The sequence below is a fragment of the Manacus candei genome, unplaced genomic scaffold (assembly GCF_025592945.1).
Source record: "Manacus candei isolate 608988 ecotype Guabito, Panama unplaced genomic scaffold, ASM2559294v1 h1tg000057l, whole genome shotgun sequence".
Taxonomy (NCBI): domain Eukaryota; kingdom Metazoa; phylum Chordata; class Aves; order Passeriformes; family Pipridae; genus Manacus; species Manacus candei.
In genome coordinates this window covers 12210200-12231762 of record NW_026138105.1, presented here as the reverse complement: position 1 = coordinate 12231762, position 21563 = coordinate 12210200, and the positions used below count along the sequence as shown (strand labels likewise).

At 46.5% G+C, this 21563-nt stretch overlaps 1 protein-coding gene across 3 annotated transcripts; it reads right to left on the bottom strand.

Moving 5' to 3' along the window:
- Window positions 1-307: 307 nt before the first annotated feature.
- Window positions 308-21419, bottom strand: ARFRP1 (ADP ribosylation factor related protein 1). Of its 3 annotated transcripts, none has more exons than XM_051802987.1 (8): window positions 21319-21419; window positions 19915-20014; window positions 19444-19531; window positions 18910-18992; window positions 18175-18256; window positions 17941-18011; window positions 13028-13128; window positions 308-434 (listed from the first exon to the last, which is right to left on the bottom strand). In XM_051802987.1, exons 2-8 carry the CDS (start codon window positions 20005-20007, stop codon window positions 407-409), a joined length of 546 nt encoding a protein of 181 aa, XP_051658947.1. In that variant the 5' UTR covers window positions 20008-20014; window positions 21319-21419; the 3' UTR covers window positions 308-406. The 3 variants fall into 3 exon arrangements, with proteins under 3 accessions (XP_051658947.1, XP_051658946.1, XP_051658948.1); XM_051802986.1 differs by lacking the exon at window positions 308-434 and adding an exon at window positions 10628-11587; XM_051802988.1 differs by lacking the exon at window positions 308-434 and adding an exon at window positions 11645-11984.
- Window positions 21420-21563: the final 144 nt, after the last annotated feature.

The following is a 21563-nucleotide window of genomic DNA, read 5'->3' as shown; positions in this document are numbered from 1 at the left end:
GGCTTGGGGCACTTGTGCTGACTGCAGAAGGGTTTTTTAAACAGATGTTGCTCAGGAAAGTCAACAAGAGTGACCCCCTCAGGCATTTTCCAGCCTGTAACAATGATGACGGCAGAGCTATGTTTGCCTTGAATGAGTTGGACTTTTTATAGCTCTTTTTTAACTAAGCAGTTGCCAGGAAGTTTGCGGTTCAAAAGAGGAATATTTTCCCCCAACTTGGAGCTATTTAAAGCTCTCTGAAGCATGTGCTATGTGGAAGTGCCCCCACACTCAGCTTTCTCTGAGGCAGAGTGCAAGGCAGGACACCCAGAGCTGATGGATTGAAGGCAGGAGCAGCCCGAGCCTCCAGCATTGGCTGCAGCTCCTTGAAGGATTCCCATCCTGCTGCATTGCAGTTAGTCCTGACTCAGCACAAAGGATTCGGTGTCCTTAGTCTGAAATGGAACAAGAATGGAGGGTTGTTAAGTGCAGAAACCACCTCCTGTTCTTCATCCACACCACCGTGGCTTCTTCAAATATGTGGAAGTTGAGGAGGAGGGAAAATGGGAATATTATTGGCAAGAAGCTGATAATCATTATCTTAGATCCTGGTTTAGTTGGGTGACTTTTGAAGAGAAAGAGGTGCCTTCTGTGTGTATTTTTTTGTGATAGAAGACCTCAGTGCTGAGGTGGAAGTCCCTATGGGGCCTGGTGGCTGAGCTCAGGGCCCTGGGACACTTTGTGTGGTCCTTGGAGCTTGCTGCCCTTCTCACCAGCAAGGCAAAACCTGGGGTGTGGGCTGAAGGCTTCCAGCAGCTACACAGGGAGCCAGCTCTGGTCCCTGAACTCCTGGATGAGCTGTGTTTGTTCTGGCAATGCCTCATGGCCGAGGGCTCTGGATCTGATCAGGCACTGGCAGAGGTGGAAGCAGAGTGGCCATGGAGAAGAGCCCAGGAAATGTTTTTTTTTTCTGCTGAATGCTGGTGCAGAGGAGGGAAGTTTTGGGTCTTTTTTATTATTTTGGGGGTTTTACCAACCATCGTGAGTGCTCTGGACACCAGTCTGCACAGACCCTTTGTCCCTTCAGATAGAGCAGATGTAGCAGATGCTTTGACAGGCTTGCTCTCACCCAGAGGTTTGCCAAAGTTCGTGGCCCACAGCTGTGACTCCAAGGGGTTAAACACCCCATGTAGGTGTGGAAGGGAGAGGAGAGCCTCGGCTATTCCCCATCTTCCTGAGAAGAGATGCCTTGCTGAGCCTCATGGCCCTCCCAGCACGAAGTGTGGGCCCACCATGTCTGACTCCTCCTTGGAGGGGGATGATGAATCTCTGGCACCCATTTGCTGTGCCAGGTTGCAGTGGGAACCACAGACCTCAGCTTGCCAGGGCAGGAGAGGGTGATTAATTAACTGGGGATGGCCCAGATCGTGTCAAAGAGCTCTGCACTCCCAGGTTGCCCCTGCTGCCCCCAGCCAATGCAGCACTGAGGGGTTGGGGAGGGGGTGATGCCCTGGGCCAGCAGCAGCTCCCTGACTTGATGCCACCAGTGTGACTTGCTCTGCCAGGGTGTCTCCTGATGCTGAGGTGGTTTGGAGCCTCTCCCCAGGTCTCTCCCTGACCTAAGTCCCCTCATTGCTGAGTTAGCTGGAATTTCTGCGCCAGGAAGTTTTCTCACAGACAGGATGACTGGGAAGGTTCTGGTAAATACTGACCATTATAACAGTGGCCAAACACCCCGGCACGTGAGTTCTGCTCAGCCTCCAGGAAACAGGCTTTGCTGGAAAAGCCAGGATGAGCACTGCATGGTGCCAGTCCCAGCTCCTCCCACATCTGCTCCCACCACCTGACACTCAACCAAGGCAAGCATTCCCAAACCACCCTCGAGCTGATCATGAGATATTTCACCTTTTCAGCTAATTGAAGTTAAGAGGATGAAAACCCCTTTTGGTTTCCACTGAAGTTTCCAAAGCCCGGAGAGAGAAGAGGAAGAGTCAGAATCGTGAGCTGTTTCCCTGATGGTTTAAGTGACTCTTTACTCATAAGCTGTGGCTGAGGACAGCACATGGTAACATCTAAAAGTGGATGCAGCGCTCTCCCGGGATGACTCAGATATTTAGTACACAGAAGACAATTTTCCAAATGCTTACAAGCACTACATAGAAAGCCCAAGCCCATGCTGCTCTCCACGTCAGGCTGTTAAATGCTTAAAACGGGATAAACTCCCACAAAATGATTTAGTTGGTTTGAAGTGCTGAGGTGGGTTAGGTCGGTGCCGTGGGCTCCTCGGCCACCTCTCACCACAGCCAGGTGTGGCAGTGACTCAGGTTGGCGGTGATGCTTCAAAGCCCAGAGCACCAGCAGCAGGAGCTGATGTGCTCCTGGCCTGCTCGTCGCAGGAGCCGCCAGGACACGTTCCTCTTTTGTGAGAGGAGAGCGCCGCGAGTGCTGGTCCAGCTCCAAGGGCTTGGGACGGGTTTAGGTGAATGATTAACGTGAGTGGAAGGAGTCAGCGGGAGTTTCTCTGGTGAGGTCACGCCTTGACCTCACAAGCAGGTAGAGCCAGGATTGCTGGAGGAAAACAAGGGCGGGGATTTTCTCAGGTGTGCAGGAATGGAACCAATGCAAGCACATAATCCAGCTTGTCAATGCAGCCTGCAGCCCTCTCGGCCCCGGGGTTGCCACCTTTTCACAAGATTAGTAAGTTCACTCTCCTGCCTGCAGATTTCCCCTTGTCCTCACCCTCCTGTGTCACTCAGAGGTGACAGTAGGCTGAGCCCTCCCAACACTGTGGGAGAGGACTCAGGGAGTGCTACCACACACCAAACTTGTTTAAATTCTCCCATCACTATTCCAGAGGGGCTGATTTTATCTTGTTTTGAAGCACACTTCTAACCTTCTGACTGTAGCATTTTCCCTTCCAGCTGTAGTCCCCTGTGTTGTGTGTCCAAACTGTCCCTGCTCAGACTTGTCCCTCACTGCTGCTTCTGCAGTGCCCAAATGATGGGACCAAACTCCCCAGTGCCACTCCTGGAGGGGGACAGTGCCAGCTGTGATGGAGAACAGAGGTGATCCTGAGAAAATCCATCCTGTCCTAGAGCAGGAGCAAGGATGGCTGAGGTGTGCAGGGATCCTGTCCCAGAGCAGGAGCAGGGATGGCTGAGGCGTGCAGGGCAGCCCAACCTGTGGGACAGAGAACGTGGACGTTGGGAGCTGCTCTTCTCCCACTGGGTCTCACGTCAGTCCCTGCCCTCATTTCTTCCCCTTCTGCATTTATAACTTCTGTTCCCTTCTGTGTTCAAGGAGTGTCCAGAGAGTGGGGAGTCTCCAAGAGTGAGCAAGAGGAGGCACAGCAGGTGACTGGGTCCCAGCTGGGTCCGGGTGGACACAGGGAAACCAAGAGGTGAGGGAGCCCCGTGACAAGTCAGTGGCCAGGTGAGAACATGGACCAGGTGCTCTTGGGCTGAGTGTGGCTCATACCACTGATCTGCATTCAGCCAGGGCTGGGTGGAACTCTGCCCCCTGAGCATTTCTCCTCCTATCTCTTTCAATGACATGTGAATTTTTGCCTCAGGTTAACCAAAACAAGAATCTGACTGATAAATTAATGAAACTGTGAAGACCTCAATGAAAAACTCTGCAAGTGTCACCAAAGGGTTTCCACTTCAGAGATGTGTCTGACCATGGGGTGCAGTGTGGGCTGGGGGGGTCACCTCCCACCCCTCCTCTCACTGCCTGTGTTGATCCCCAAAGGGCCCTTCCTTCCCCCTGTAAAATGGCAGGGATTTGGAACTAATGGTCTTCTATGATCTTCTATGAAATGGTGTTGGGAGGTCTTTGGAGTAATCATGTTTCAAAAAAAGCAAATTATTGGTATCTGCTGCTGAGTAAGGCAAGAACAGATGACAGTACCTTTCATCGCCATCACCCTGAGTAGATTCAAATACTCGGAAATATTTAGTACTCAGCAGACTTGTTCAGACATTCCTGTATCACTGAGTCAACAATTTTAAAAGGTAGCTAAAGAAATACTAACATGAAATTGTCTTTTTTTAATAAAACTTTGGATCAGTTTTCTTGTGGCAGTTACAGAGCACAACACTGTCATTTTCACTTATTCCCAGTGTTTGCTTCCAAACAAGTGTTGGGAGTCCAGTTGTCCTTTGCAGGACAGCTTAGTTTTGCATTGAGAGGCTTAAAATATCACTTGCAGGGATTCATCCAGCAAAAAGTCATGTGTGCTGCACATTTCTTCTATTTAGATACATATTTTAAACAGAGGGGCAGCACCGATCTCTGCTCTCTGGTGAGCAGTGACAGACAGGGAATGGCTGGAGCTGTGTCAGGGAAGGTTTAGGTTGGATATTAGGAAAAGGACCCACAGGGTGGTTGGGCACCGAATAGGCTCCCCAGGGCAGTGATCACAGCCCCAGGGCTGCCAGAGTTCAACAGCCATTTGGACAATGCTCTCAGGTACATGCTGGGATTGTTGGGGTGTCCTGTGCGGGTCCAGGAGCTGGACTTGATGATCCTTGTGGGTCCCTTCGAACTCAGGATATTCTCTGATTCTACTAGATCAGACACTTTTTGGCTCCCCTGACCTGGCTCCCAAGGTACTCAGACTGTAATGCTCAGGTTCTGGGCACTGTCTGCCCTTAGCTTGAATAAAATCAGAACATATTAGTAAACCTTCTGATGCCCTTTAACTTACAGGAGTTTTCTGGGTAACACAGTCCTGGCCACAGCTACAATATCTGTACACAACACCCTTGCTGCTTAGAACCACAAGCCCTTGCTATGTTATTGTATGAGTCAAGAGGAGACTTCCCTGAGCAACTGTTTCCTTGCCCTTGAAAACAAAGGCTTTTTCCAATTACACAACATCTAGGGAGGGAGGACAGAAAACCTGCTGTACTAAGTGACTAAGCAGTATTGGGGATTCCAGACCTCACAGTGCCATGAGGATGTGGGGAGAACTGAGGTCCCCACTGAGGTCCTGGTGTCTTTTGTCATTGCTCACCCAGGAAGAGCACTGAGCACTCAGTGCATCAGGATCCTGTGCTCTCCCACGTGCTCTGAACACAGAGGAGCTCCACCAGTGTGGTGGCTTAGCTGTAACATGTGAGTGGAGCCAGGAGACTCGATCATTCTCCTATGGAAACACAGGGAATGATGACTTCCCAGCTATTGCTGTGAAGACATGAGCTCAGCAAGGATGTGCACTGGGTAGTCAGTGCTGCTGAGTCTCAGGCATGTGGACTTCAGGGTGTTTTTGCCTGGGAAGCATAAGGGACCAGATAAAGGTCTGGAGGGTCCAGACTGGCATCAGGGACTTGCTCCATTCAGCCTCAGTCAGATCACACAGATTCCCTGCTGCTGGTTTTCATTTCTGTCTCTGCTTCCTTCTGTGATACTGGAGCTTGGGGGGTGATGTATTAGACTTGGTCTTCCCGTAAGTTAAGACTAGAATTCTTTAGCTGGGAAACTTGGGGGGTAATAACAGGACTGTACATTCCCCATTCCATGACTCTGAATCCGAAAGGACAAATTAGCTCTGACAAGATCAACCCCGAGTTCTTCTTTTGCTCAGTTTCATGTGTTGTTTGCTCTCACGTCAGGGAGGAACAACCTTGCCTGTGATTCAGCACCTCTTGTTTACAGAGATCCCCTTTGATACACCAGATGCACTCACGAGACAGTTACTAGTCTTTCATAGCCTGTGGTGTGAGCTATCTCATGATCCTGCCCCTTCTCATGGCATGGAGATGAGCTGTCAAAATTTCCACCACCCTGAGGACGTGGGTGCAGACCTGGGAGATCTTAATCCTCGCTGCGTGGGATCAGTTGGTTTTGGTTCAGCTGTTGTCCTTCTCCAGGAAGCACAGCTGCCTTCACCCCACTGCTGTCCTGTCCAGGGCAAAGGTCCCCTGCCACAGCATGGTGGCTGATACTGGGGTTATGACATGTAACCACAAATATTTCATGTAGAAACAAGCCTTGTTTGTGTCAGAGGAGCAAAATCTTTCAACAGGGCAGGACACCCCTCCATATCCCCCAGGTCCTCTTGTTCCCCTGGCAGAAGAGCCCATCTGAAGGGCTTTGGTCACAAAACCCAGCACAAGCTCAGCATGGAGTAGGACTTGGTGATCTTTGTGGATTCCTTCCAACTCAAGATATTTTACGATTCTACAAAATGACCCTGCATTCCTTTGCCTGTTACTGTTACAGGAGGTGCTGTTCATAATATACCAGCTTCTGGGAACAACAAATTCCTTATTCCTCCTTATGAATGCCTTGTGGAACCCTTTTACTCTTTGTGGGAGCATAAATCAAAAAAGAAAAAAAAATTCTGAAGGAAATCTCCAATGAGACAGTATCAGGTTCTTTGACTTCTGAGAACTGGCAGAGGAGTTCCTGGCTATGACCTGAACTGGAACACAACAGAAACAACTCCAGAGGTTTCTGTTTCAGGAAAGCACTTAAAGACACGCTTAATTTCACACTGAATTTAGTTTACCCTCAGAGCAGTTCTGAGGCCATCTGTACTGAATACAGATGGCTTAAGGCTGCACTGGGTCAGAGGCTTGGATTAGTTCCTCCAAATGTTCAGCCTGAAATGCATTCAGCTGAAGGATGTACACTTCAAAGGATGGAGAACCATATAATCACAGAATCCCAGATTGGAAGGCACCTCCTGGATCATCTGGTCCAAACTTTCTTGGCAAAAGCACAGCCTAGACAAGATGGCCCGAACACAGAAAGAAGTTACTACTCATGAGTTAGTAGTGTTAGTAAAGTGCTGGTCCAGCAAGGATTTTGTCTCAAGGCAAGTACACCAGGTAACACATGGGAAAGGTGAGACTGTGCAAGGACATCCTCAAAAAAGCATGTGAGCAATGGGGTATTCAAGAGGACACTAATGACAACATGGAAATGTTGAAACTCATCTGCCATCAGCAGCTGTAAGTAGAGTGCAACCGAGAAGGAATGAGGAGATTCCTGCCTCCAGAAAGTGATTGTACGTGTTTAAAAACAAATGTCAGGCAGAATTCCAGCACAGTGTAAACTACCAATGTTTCTCCTCTCCTTGTTTCCACTTAACAAGCTCCTAGGTTATGGAAAAACTTTAGCTAATTTTTTCCCTAGTAATGTTGCATATTGTGCCATCCACGTTTTCTGTGCCAGATCTCTGTCATTTTCCATGAAGTCTGATTCTTTTCAGTACCAACTTGTTGCTTTACCAGGAATTTTAAGCATCACTCCCTTCTGAGGTAATGGTTGTCAGGAGTGAAGGCTTGTGATCAGATGTAAGTTGTGCAGACGAAGTTGTACAAGAGCAGACACTGGGACTAGAGCCTTGGGAAGGTGGTTTGGGAATAAAAAAGGGCAAAGTGCATGTAACGAAACTAATGGAAAGCCCCCAGGAGTTTTCACAAAAGCTGGTTTTACCAGAGGAGCAGAAAAACAACTCTTAAGGGATTTCAGAAGCACAAGGAACAAAACCCAAGGGCAATGCTACAGGAAACAACAAAGTCCAGAAAAAAAATCTCTGTGTTATCCACCAGGAATGTTTTACATGGGATTTCCAATGGGTGTAAAATTCCATTGTGAAAAAGCACCTGTTCTAGTTTCTCTGACATCATTGGTCCTGATAAGAGCTCAGCAGAGGGCAATGGCTCTTCCCACCTCCCCATTGCCTCTTATCTCCCTGGAGAGAGATTTCAGACACATTTGAATAGAAATCTGTACCAGAAGGGAATTTTGAGAGGGCACCTGACCTAGAAACTGTCTGCATGGCGGGGTCAGTTCACTCTGTCTTTCTTGATTGTCTGAATTGCTTTTGGGAAACCTGCAGACAAATACTCAGGAGTTCGAAAACAACCCCAAGGCTGAAGGCAGCCCCAAGGCTGAAGGCAACTCAGCTTGTGGTGCTGCTCTGGGTGAAAGGTGAAGACTAGCAGCAGAGCCAGATGCAGAGCCCTGATGTTTCATGTCCTCCACGTGTTGATACTGCTGGCTGTGGCTGCCAGGAATTACCATCCACATTAATCAGATTTTTTTAATTTGAAGGGATAATTGCCAAGAGCAGTGACAGTTCCACTCATTACCTTCCTTAGCAGACATCTCTAGAAGTTCTCTCCTTGAATTAATACCACTTGCCAGCAGAGACATCCCAGGATACTATTCCAAAATACAGTGAAATGCCTACATCAATTCAGAGTCCTTTGAATACTTTAATGCAGGTTTTTAGCTGAGGAATGCTGCAACCTTACATTTTCCAAATGTGCACTGGTATCTCAGTCAGTGAATCACGAGCACTTCTGGAAATCATGACTAACCCAACAGGCTCATGCTCAGCTAAAACATCATTGCTGAGGAGACTCGCTCGAGATTGTGATCTGTATGTGTAACAGCAGATCCCTTCCCTAAACAAACCGATGGATGTGCTGGATGTGTCAGCAGAATAGAATTAGGATCTTAACGAAGAAAAGACTAAAAATAGCTCAATTAGGAACAAAGCCACCCTGCAGCACTGCATATTAGGTCCACTTCTTTATGATGGGCTGATTTAAGTTCGGCAGAGTAGGAAGGATGGCCAGGGCACAGTCCCCAAACAGCCTGTTTGCTTCACCTTCACCAGATGTTACTGACCAGAGCCTGGACTAGGATGTTGGACTTAACATGAAGCTGTGTCTGACTTGTCCTGGTATTTTTCCCCTGGTTCTGTGGGACAGGATGTCCTGGGAAGTGGGATAAGCTCTGACATCAGCACCCCCCAGATGTCAGGCCCCATGTCACTGCTGCCTCGTGTGAGGACGGGACGGGATTAGGTTGTACCAGCCAAAATGCTGTAACTCAGTTACTCTGTGTCTTCTCAGAGTTTCAAACGAAGATGGGATTGCCAGCACACAGACAGCACTGGGATTTGCAGATTCACTGGGATTCTAAAAGCCTTAGAAGTGTTTTTTTAGCTCTTGCCTCCCGCTGCTCCCGGACCATAAATCTTTGCGTAGGAAATTCCAGATGGGTGAGAGAAATGTAACCATCTGCCAATGCTCAAATATGGCAAGAGGAATCACTGCTGAGCTTATTAGACACTTACCTTTATCTCACGTACAGCATGATAACAGGGATTACTGAGTGGATGTTTCACCTTGGGAAGACAAAGCAGCTCTTCAGAGAAGCACGTTGCTGTGAGCTGGCACGGGCAAAATAGGTCCAATGCAAATGTATCAAAAATCTGAAAACTTGATTTAATTTGAACTATTCAGAAATGTCCTTGCTTTGGTAAAGGTCTTGGGGGGGGGTGGTGTCACTTAAGCATTTTAAAAAAGTCTGTGGCTCCTGTAAGTCTAAAACGGGATAAATTACTAAAGTTATGATCAAAATATAAAAAATGTCCCACCTGGTACCTGCTGGGATACTGCTCTGGAAACTGTGAATTAGAGTGACCTTTTCACTGCTGGTTTCAGAGAAATCCTCCCTGGTTTGTTATGACCATCACATACCTACCATATATGGTTCATACAAACCTACCACAGCTCAGGCATGTCTGTGGGAGAAAGGCTCTCCCATGCCTGAGAACTTGGAATCCTGAGCTCAAAACATTTGTTTTAATTTAAGACCCCTGATGATATGGGCAACAAATCAATCTGTGTCTAGAAACTGGTTTTTTCCTTCCTGGTCTCCCAGGGAATAGGGAGATCAAGAGACCTGAAAAGAGTATGTGGAAAGCTTGGAAAACCCCTGGTATCCCACAACACAGACTAACTGACAACACAAGCTAATTGACTGAAGCAATTTGTCTCTCAGCAAGGTATTTTTGTTCACTAGTTACCGCTTTACATCTTAACTGTCAGTACCAACCCTATCAACCAAAGCAGCCAGGGCCACAAAGTCACCTGGAAAACAGTCAGGTTTTCCAAGGTAGCCAGCCCAGTGAGAGAGATTTCCCTGATGATCAGTGGCCACTGGGTCTCCAAAATTTTGTACTCTTGGAAACCTCAGCGCTACATCATGTGCAGCAGCCAGAGAAAGTGCCACTTCCTACAGTGGGTGAGTGATTTCCAAGGGATCCTCCACATTCGCAGGGCACACCAAGACACCTGACCGGGTCAGTTGGTCTGCAAGAGCCTTACTTAAGCAAGGAAAAGCAAGATTCTGCTTCCCAGTTTGCAACTATTTCCACTGACTTCATGTGTTTAACAACACAGCCCAGCTGCTCCTTTGACCTAAATGTGAGTGAATGAATGCTGTCTCTCCAAAAAAATCTGCAGTGAGTTGCACGCGAAAAACCCAGCAGAAAGTTCTTTGACACACACCAACCCACAGACTTTAAACAAATACTGCTGACATGCTCAAGTACAGCTTGATTAATGGCCCCTTCATTTTGTGAGCAAACAGCACCAGGAGTAACTAAACCAGGTCAGGAACAACTGACAAACCCACTGCCAAACCACCATCGAATTCATGTAAAATGAGATACTCAGGGAAATGTTAGTGATACATCAGCAGATCTAGCTGAGTAGGTGAGGTAAGAACTGAGCACTGTTTGACTTTGAGTGCTGCCTGTCTGTTCTTTCTTACATTTCAAAAAACTAGAGGGCTAAGTTCTGCTATTCCCAAACATCACTTGTTTCAGCCAGAGAAGTTCAAAGAAATAGGAAGCTTTATTGCATACTGATTTCTCCCTGCCTAGAGGTTCTGCTTTTGGCCAAGAAGGATCACAGAGAGGGCCTCGATTCATTCCAGTTACAGAAGATCCCAATTACTCTTAGGATTAAAGAGAATGAACAAAGAGATTGGCAGTCAGAGCAGGGCAGTGCTTTTGGAGTCCATGTCCTGGCAGGAATACCCATTTCAACCAGCGTACAACCATGCAGTTGGATTTGATGGTCTTCGAGGTCTTTTCCAACCTTAACAATTCCATGATCCTATGACCATTGTGCAGTTGCTGGCTTCCATGTCTGAATTTACCACAGGTCAAAGTTACAAGTCCTCATGCTGACTGAAAATCAAGTTCTAATCAACACTGTTTCTCCCCACTACACAAACAGCAGCATAACAGGGCCAGTGACACCCTGCAGACTCCACGGGGCTGGAGCAGCAAGGGATCTTCTCAGGAGGGACAGCCATTCCCCAGGCTGCTCCTCCCCTCCCACATTCACCTACACAGTTCCTTCAGGAGTTCCTTCATGTCACTGGCCTCCAGCCTGTTAGACTAACAAATCAGGAATCACAAAGTAAAACAGTAGAAAATTAAGTCCTTTGCATCTGCAACAATGTGTAGGTTGCTACATAGGATGCTCTCAAGCCAAAGACTTAACGCTTAATGTAAGAGATACCCACCCCCCACCCAGTTGGAATCCTTGGCTCAAGTTTTTTAGACGCAGAAAGAGAATATTTGTCTCCAAACTTAGGGAAGAATCAGGCCTAATAGGAATCCAGTGGATCACCTTCTTTAAAGGGAACACAAAACTGTGTGGAAAAAGACTGTCTGCTCCTTGGCTGACGTGGAATTCCTTACGTGATGTCCTTCTTTCTTGGGGGCCGGTGGATATTCCTCACCACGCACTTCACCATCCATTCGATTCCTTCGTTCACCCCTTTGCTAAGGAAGTAAGATAAGCAGATAAGGTTTTAAAATAAATCAACAAGTAGCAAACAAGAACAGAAACATGGTTCAGGCAGGCCCTGAGCCCTTACAAGAGAAAGGGAAGGGCTCTGCCCTGCAGTTATTTATTGCCATTACTGTGTTATTTCTCATACAGGCACACAATAGGGATCTGATTTCTTCTAACTCAGCATATAAACTCCATCCTTTATTTTTCCGGTGTCTGTACATGTCTACATCCAATTTAGTCACCGACTCTGTGGAAACCTTTGGACGAACAAGCATCAAATAAACCTGACAGCTGGTTTGAGGTTATTTTGCCACAAACCTCACATCAGTTGCATCAGATCTTCCAATCGCGGTTCCATCTTTCTGTTAACTGTCTGTGCTGGGGCTGCCAAGCAAGTCACCACCTCACTGGTCTGCACAGCTTCCCAGCCAGGACTTCCACAAGTTATTTACTGTTTTAGTGCAAGCTCAAACTGGAATTTTGAAAGGAAATTCCACGCAGACCAAAACTTGAAGTGTTTTAAAAGGTTGCTTTTCACCTAATACTTCTCTTCCAGTCAATGCTTAACCACTGTTCTTCTGGTCACTCAGCTGCTTAATGGCATGTGTTTTTCGTAGCAATGCAGACAACAGATTTTTTTCATGGTTTAAGAGGTTTTTTAAGAGGTTTTTTTTTGCAGTTGCTTGTATGATAACACAGATTTCTTGCTAGATTTAGAAGAAATCTCAAAGCTCTGGATTTAGCACAGGCAGAAATTCAGCCAGGAGTGTTTCTGCCATCTGGAACGGAACTTTCAACTTGCAACAAATAGCACTTTTCACTCAAAGAACTGAAAGTGTAACCAAAGTATTGCAAGATTCAAGGAGCAGTAGTGACCCTGAGATGTCAGGAATCCAGTGGGTTGGTCAAGGTCGTGGGGTGCAGCTGTGTACAGCCAGACTTTGGCCTGTTTTACTCATCAAATTTTAAACCAACGGGCGTCCCTTTGTAAGAACTCTCTTGGAGGCTGTTACATTACCCACATCACAAAGCTCATCTGCACACCAAAGAATATGAAAGCAGGAGCATAATTATGGCAGCAGCAGCAGAGCACCCCTCATTTCTCTGGCAAGTGGCATCAACAGCTGCATTTTCAACTGACTCCTTAACTTAAAAGCCAGGAGCTGCAGCAAGCCAGCATCTGCAAGGATTACTGTGTGTGGAGAAGTCCCGTTGCTCTCAGCCAGCAGTACATTTCCATGCGGTTTCATAGGCAGGATTGACTGATGAAGTTACTGACCTGGTGCATGTCCAGGGTTCACACACAAGTCAGTGCTGGGAGGAAGCCCAGTTCCCTTTCAGGGGTTAGTAAATCCAATAATGCTGCTCTGTGTGTGACACCCCACACCTGCTCAGTCAACCAAAACTCCATCCATTCTCGTACTCACCCAGTCAAGGCTGAGCAGGCTTGAGTCAGGCAGTCTCTCTTCCCAATTTTGTTAATGCAGTCACTAAATGCTGTCTTGATGTCAGGTATTGACAGACAACTCTGCAAAGGGAACCAAAGAAGAGCTTGCTTTCTGTGCTGCAAGAGATGGTGACCTTCTTCCACAACAAATCCTACCGTGTCTGCAGTCCTGCTTCGGTCAGGATGGCAATGCTGGGAGGTTAAACCCCCTCACCCACCAACACAGCAAATTCACCTCTTTACATTCCAAAAAAATTAACAAATTCCTTTTTTCACTAAAGAGAATGCTGTTTGCACATTTGTGCACACATTTGTGCACTTCTAAGCAAACAGAGTCCTGAAAATGAGCACAACCTGCACTCCCTCAGGATACTCCTTCCAACCCACCCCATCATCACACACAGCTTCTGTCCACCAGGACACTACAAGAGATTTACTATTTACAAAGGCTTTTGAAACACTGGACCTGCTGCAAGCCCAGTGGACTCTTTGCCAGCAGCCTGGGCACTCTCACAAAATGGCTTGGATGTGATTTTTTTCAAGTTCTCAGCACACTCCTTGTCAGATATTCCTTGTCTGTCTGCATTCAGAGGAACACTGGCACCACTGAATGCAGCATGTTTTCTGATGCCTGATATCACTGTGCTCTTGACCCTCTGCAGGTCTTGAACTTCTTGTGAGGCTGCCAGAAGGCTGCTGGGAAGCGGCTTTACAACACAAATCATAAACCCCAGGATAAACAAGTGCATTACTGACACAAATCGCAGCGTTATCACAAAAATCTGATTCTTAGAGCTACAAACACAACAAAAGCAAACCTGCCCTAGTGAAGTCTGGACCTGCACCTCCCTGAGCACACAAAGCAGCTACAAGAGAAATCACCAGCCTCTAGATCCTTCCCTGATCTCAGTGCTTGCTTTTTCCTCAGAAGTCCTGGATGAGCCATTTCAGCTGGCCACGAGCCCACCTTTCCTCCTCTCTCTGCAAGGACATTCTGTACCTTCAACATGGCTCAAATATGTGCTTTGACCTATCCATGAGGCCCAAATACATGCTTTGGACAAGTTTACAAATTTACACAAATGCCAAATTGGACTCTTGTGGGTCCTGAGGATCGGCCAAGCAGATGTGAACCCTGAGAGAACAGAAATATGGAAATTTAATGATACCAGCCATTTATTTTGCAAATCACTGGTTCTGGAGAAATTAAATACAAGAAACTTCCATGGAGATAACCATTCAACAAGTAAGCAGGTTTCATTGCTTATAAATAAGAAGGGTTCTTAAGAAATGCCTTGAGAGGAGTTTAACTACACCCAGTTCATCCACTGTCCTCGACTCCATCGGTTGTGCAACTTTTGATGACTGTACTTTCTTATGACCTCAAGTTGCATTTCAAACTTGCCCTTTCAATGAATGACCTGGAAACCATATCCAAAAATGTTACTGACATCACTGCACCAAATTCCTAACAATTTAGTTCAGGATTTCTGCCAAGTGAAAAAGGCTCAGTTCATATGAATGAACTGTCACTCACAGGAAAAATAGCTAATTTTAAAAAAACCCAAATACTGACTTTAGAGGGAGTCAGACTGGATTTGGGAGTGGGAATTCATACCAGCAGGTCTGGAAGATGGGCAAGAGACAACAACCAACCAACCATTCTCTATGGGTTTGTAAAACATGCTGCTTTAGTCTAGTATGGCATTCACTGTCCAGTAAGAAAGGCAGGTCCAAGTGCCTCCCGGTTTAAGCCACAGCTCTGGACAAATCAATTACCCAACAAATGGGAAGGTGGAAGAGCTGCATGTCAGTAATTTGAACTATTTTTTATATCTTTGTTTCTTTTCAGTCAATGAGAACTTAGCAGCAGGAAGACTAACTCTCAAGGCAGCTGAAATTGAGCAAATGTTTTTTGAAATATAGTTTGTTTAACATCATTGTATAACAACTTCCCCTTTTCTGAATGATCACACATTTTAAAATATTTCTAAAATAAATATGAAAGTGTTCAAGGTAGGAAATAACAATAGACAGTAGTCAGACTGTCCTTGATTTCTACTTGCACAGGCAAAGCAATCAGGCAACGAACATCCCCAAACCAGCTGGCAGACCAACACACCTGCACACACCCAGGAGCACAGAGAACCCACATCCTTCAGCTCACCCATCCTTTGAGAGTCTGCTTTTCCCAGTGCAGCTTACAATTATAGCCATTTTTTCCTCCCAGTATAATCCACTGTCATCACTTCCCTTTCCCACCTTCTGGTGTAACCATGGCCTGCCCCACTTCCCACAGAACTGTCCAGCCATGGCTCTCTCCATGGAAACTTGCATCAGAGTTTTGCTCCTGAGGAGATTTTGCACCTTTCACATTGTTGCAGCAGGGTGCCACTGCATCACAACACCACTCCTGTGCTGTGGAATAACTTTTTCCCCTCTAGATGCAGTAGAGCAGCACAGCAGAGGGACAACACCAATGTGGATAAGCCTTGTTTTAGTCTTTGAGGGGAAGCCACAAACTGGAATCTCATCTTACAGCAGAGGATGAGGCAGATTATCTGTCACTCCAGCAAAGGGCACCTGAGCTTCTCATGCTCAGGGGAAAATGTCAGCTGTGGCTTCCAAGTTCCTCTTGTCTCCCAAGAGAGACCTCCCCAGACACATTACAAAATATTTATTTACAGATGTGTTTTGTTTCTCAGCTGAAACCACATAACTCAAAAGCTTGACCTGTGACCACATCAACAGTGCCCGTTACAATAACACAATCCACAGTGACCTTTCAGGAGCTGGTTTGGAGGAACCTCACACAACACATGACAAACCATATTTCCATCTCAACTTCCCCAAAATAACACTGTAAAACATCTTTTCATGAAGGCCCCTCAAAGTATAATACAGCCAGGACTAAAGCAAATTCTTTTTATCAACTGGGTTCAGAACAGCATTACCCAAATTAAGACTCATCAATTGCTCACCTAAAAATCTATCAAGCAGCAAGGCAAGTTTTAGTCAAAAAAGGGTAGAGTCTATCCATTCACCAAAGACAATCCTGCTGCTTGGTCTCCTGTCAGGATAAAACCTTACAGGATAAAACCTCAAGTGCAGCCTCTTCAGACATCTCAAGAGTTATCAATCACCAGAATGGAACTAAAAGAGAAACAACAGGAATGTGAACAGCCTATTCCATACAGAGTCTGAACTGGTATTTTGCAGTCTGTGAATGTATTTCATCCCCTGATATGACCAAATACCACTTGTGATTGGCAGTGCTGAGAGGGTACAATGAACCTTGGGGTAGTGGTGCCTGTTCACAGCAGAATTCTTACACCTCATGCAAATTCAAGTATTGAGTCAGAACTTTTGTTATCTTACTGGGAGGTATGTAAACTTCACAAAAAACCCCAAGTATGTCAGATGTTCTACTTCTGATGTATTTGCTGGCCTCTCTATAAGTCATCATCCAGAATTATCATTCACCTGCAAATCCCAGCAAGATTAACATACCACTCATCTTCCCTTATCGTGGTCCAGGATAGAAGAATGCTGGTGAGAATTCCCTACTACAGTTACATGTCTGGAGATCCAGAGCAGAAAAATCTCAATCAATGATAATCAAGGAAAACGGGAACAGTTTTCCAGTTCTAAAGGCAAGAGTGCAGGCTGCTCCTCGCAGCACAGCTCTAGTGTTGCATGGAAATATGAGAGTTAATATTCTGGTTTCCACACAGAAAAGACAATTTTCCCACATCCCAGAGACCACAGCGAAGTCAGGACCACAGATCAGGAGTTCTGTCTCAACCTCATGCTGTGTTTTGCATGGAACTACATTTCTCTTAATTCCACGACTAGATATTCCCTTAGACAATCTCATGATCATCCAAAACTCAATCTGTTGTGTTGTACATGTGAAGTGTAACCAAATCCTCCTGTAAAGCCAAAGTGATTTCTGTGGAAGTCTCAAGTACTTCCCACAAGTGCAATCACTTGGACAACTGTAAAGTCCAGGGGAAGAAGGTGAGAAGTATTTGCATACTTTGGAACAGACACTGATCCCAACTGCCAGGGTTGGTGCTCCAAATCCTATTGGAAGCCTCTGGCTCCATCTAGAGATGAATCACTGGAGCTGCAGTCATGGAATTCCAGGTACACCGCAGGGGGAAGCAGGAGGAACACACGGAAAACACCATGACCACTTTAGGCACTCTCTTGCCTTTTTTCCATTCCAGAGGAGAGGAAGATGGCCCTGGATGGGTCACCTAAACACTGTACCACCCACAAACGTGGCAAATCCAAACCATGACCTTTGCAGTTCGGATGTGCTGGAAATAATTTAAATCATATTGCAAATCCAAACCAAGACCTTTGCAGTTTTGGATATGCTGGAAAGAATTTAAATTATGTTACCAGAGAAGAGCATTCCTCATCATTCCCTGCTGACATAGATGGAATGCCTTAGGACAAACAAATGTTTCATTGAACAGATCTTATCAAGTTGTGGGAGAAGGATGATAATGCCTCACATATATTTGTTGTGCTGTTCCTGGGTTTTAAAAGAGCAGCATAAACAAAGTGCACTAAACATTTTTTTTTTTTTTTTCTGAATAAACAGGAAAAAACAGTATCAATATACCCAGTCATGGTATGAGAAAGACCAACCATAGCTATGCAGTTTGTTCTGTTTACATAAAGAGTTCAGAACTATGTGCCTGTAGGAAGCTCATTTGTGTCACTGGAAAAAAAAAAACAACTAAATTCAAAGCAAGTATTTCCCATGGCAGCAAAATCCCACAGGATCAGCCCAGGAACGCAGCACAAATTTAACGTGAATGCAGAGCTCACCTTTCCAAGGCTTATTTGCTCATTTATGAAAATCTGCAAGAATCTTACCTCTACATCCTGCTTGTTGGCCAACACCAGAATGGGAACCCCTTCCAGAGCTTCGCTGGTAATCATCTTCTCTACAAAGCACAGAAATAAAACCAGAGGTTCAGCCAGTTCTGAAGTTGTACAGACGCATGGCACAGACTATCTGGACAGAGGGATGAAGCCAGAGGCTCCTTCTTGCATTACAGTTTCATTTGATACAACCTTTTGGGTCAATTTTCTTCACACTGTACTCACCAAAAGCTCTTTTAGACTCTGAGAGCCTCTCCTCATCCGTGGAGTCAATAACGTAGATCACACCGTGAGATTCAGCGTAGTACTGCAAGGAGAACACAGAGCTCGGTGTCCATCCACTGCCACCATTTGTTCCTCTTCCAGATTCTATTTCAATTTGGTAAAATTTTGGTACACACGGAAGAGATCAGCCAGTTAGAGCCAGCTGTTTCCAGGGTGTGTCTCTGGGAGAGAATGGAGGCAAACAGAATGTGCTGCCTGTTCTGTTTGCTCAATATATCAGGTGAGAAAGCTCACCTGTGTCCCCCAAAGCTTATCTCTATGGCACAAGCCCCAGATATGGGTTGGTAATTGCTGTCTGTAAACAATAATGCAAGTATTAAGTATTATCTTGGCTCATCTTGCACAGACATAGTTGAATCTCTGAAAAAGTGTTGATGCTAAATACTGGGGTTACAAATAAGTCTGTGTGATTACCAAATGATAGTACTGGTTCAGTTCTGAAACAGACAAAACCACGTCTAAAATAAAACACAGAATGGTTTGGGTTGGAAGGGACATTAAAACTCATCCAGTTCCAACCTCTGCCAGGGGCAAGGACACCTTCCACTAGACCAGGTTGCTCCCAACTCTTTCCAACCTGACCTTGAACACTTCCAGGGATGGGGCAGCCACAGCTTCTCTGGACAAGTTGCATAAATAAAATAAATTAAAATAAAATAAACCCACATCTCTAACCTTGTCCCAAAGTGACTGCAGTTCCTCCTGCCCGCCAAGATCCCAGAACATCAGCCGAGTTTTGCCAACATCAATGGTACCAACTAGAGGGAAAGAAGGAAAGACAATCCAGTGAAAACTGGAGGTGTTGTAAAGCACAAACACCTGCAAACGCCACTGAGAAATCTGAGGCAGGATAGGTTTGTAGGGGAACAAATCACAGGAAGTGGTTATTTGCAACAACAGAACAAAACCTGCACAGTGACCACAGATATAAAGTCATACCATATAAATAACATCAGAATTGGACCAAAGAATGAACTCCAGTAAAATTTAGCTTGAGCATAGCACTGAAATGGGATTCATGGGGTTTTTACACTCCTAAGCTAAGAAAGCCTATTTTATTCTCTACAAAAAGACCTGGGCAGCTGGGAGGTACAGTCTCTGCTTCCAGGAACTATTCTGCCCTTGTCAATTCTTAAATATTTCAAACAAGAATCAGCTGTTGTCCAACTGTGCAGGAAAGCTGAAAAAATTCCAGATGGATTTACTTACTGTTTAAGCCTACAGTGGTTGTGATTTTGGACAAACTCATCCCTTTGTAGTTCTTGTTAAATCGGGTTTTAGTTTGTTCAAGGAAGGTCTGAAAAGGAATGAGACAAAGTATTTACTGCCAAATATTTTACTTGCTGAGACAATCCTACCCCAAACCTGCCTTTTAATTTCTGCAGAATCCTGCTAGAGCAGATACTGTCCTACCTAATTCTGGACAAACCACTCTCCTTGCTCCATATTTTAGCAAGGAAAGAAGGGATCATAGGTGATTATGGGATTACCAAAGCCTCAGCCACATCCCTGAAAGCCTGTGCTAAATTTAAGTACTGGGGGAAAGTTGATTGTTCGGTGTGACAGCACTAAAATAACTCATGATACAGCTGAAGAAAGATTGACCTGTGATGGAAGATTTATCTCTGGAGGCTGTTTAGGATTGTGTGTGCCCTCCACAGGGTGATAAACAGCACTTACAGTTTTACCAGCATTGTCCAAACCCAGGATCAGGACACAGTACTCATCCCTCTGGAACATGTATTTATAGAGCCCTGACAGCAGTGTATACATCCTGCTCCTGCAAAAAAATGCCAGGAATTCATTAACAAAGAGGTCATTCCCAAAAGCCTCTCATTCCACAGCGCGAGTCCTTCCCAACCCCGGACAAATAAATGACATTGCTCTTTCATCAGGAACTCTCACATTTGGGCAACCCCAGGAAAAATCACAGATTTGAGAGAGACCATGAAAATGGCTCAAGATCAAGTTTTCAAATGCACACGAGGGAGGGATTATCTTCCAAAGGGCTGAAGCTCTGTGTCTGCACACAGCGTCCAGCACCTGCTGCAAACTCAGCTCTCACTTGACAACTTTGTCTGCTCAAAGGGGAGCTGAGGAAGACTTTGAACACCCCTTGCAGTAAATGTAAGACCCACAGAAAACGAAGTGAACTTCATACAAATACACAGAGTAGGTATTTTTAAGAAAGAATGCACAGGCCAGTCTCCCCTCCTTGTTCCCAATCCCTACAAAAGCACCGTGGGGTCTCTATTGGCTGAACTGAGTGCAGAGCATCCTAAAGGCACATAATTCCTCTTCTTATCTTAATTTCAGCCTTATCCAGCAACAGCCTTATGTAGTGGCACCTATCAAACAGTGCTTTGTCATCTCACAGACCAGATACGTGAGCTGCCCAGCAAAAAACCACAAAGCTGAGAATCAAAGCAACACCAGCACCTGCCCACACTTGTTGCGTTTTCAGTTGCTGGATTTGCACACACAAGGCAGAGAAGCTTCGCAGGAAGCACTGGCACCAAGTGCTCCAGCTGACTCACATGCCATTGCAACAAGTGCCCTGTTCAAACACAGATAAAGGGAACCTCAAGGCAGAGACTCTGAGAGGCAGCTGCCTCTGAGCAAGTGCGTGGTTAAGCGATCACTTTGAAGTCAAACACCGTCAGCTAAAGGGAAATAAAAGCGCTCCAGGGCAGGAATCGGGGGTTTCATGGTAAGGGCACCTCAGGGCGGGGGGGCTTGATCCGCACAGGTGGGATCGGGACCCTTCACCTCCAGCTGTGCGAGGGGGGAGCTCCTGCCGTCCCCGACGTGATCCAGGGTGTGCTCGACCTCCGGTCCGCTCCTCTGTGACCCGGGAGATCCCCCCATATCCAGGAGATCCCTCTCCTCCTTCCCTGTCACAGCCTGACAGGGGTGAAGGTGCACACGGGCCCTCACCGCCATTTCCCCCTCACGGCCCCAGCGCCAGGTCCCGGCCCGGCAGGTCCGCCCCAAGCCCAGCCGTGCCCCCCCCGCGGCCGCTGCCGCCCCCGAGCGCGGCAGGCGCGGCTCAGAGCCCAGAACTCGAAGCCCGAGGCTCCTCACCCGGCACCGGAGCCGCCGCCGCCGCCACCTCTCACGACTGCCCAGCACCGCCGACAGCCGCCATCCCGCGCGCGGAGCTCTGGGAATTGTAGTCCCGGTGCCTCTGTCGGGATAGAGCTGGAAGTATCGGTGGACTACAACTCCCAGCATGCACAGCGACACCACCCTCCCCAGCTCTGACGAGCTGACGCGTTGGCGGAAGTTGACGCGCCGTAGCCGGAAGTGGCGAGTGCCATGGCGGGTGT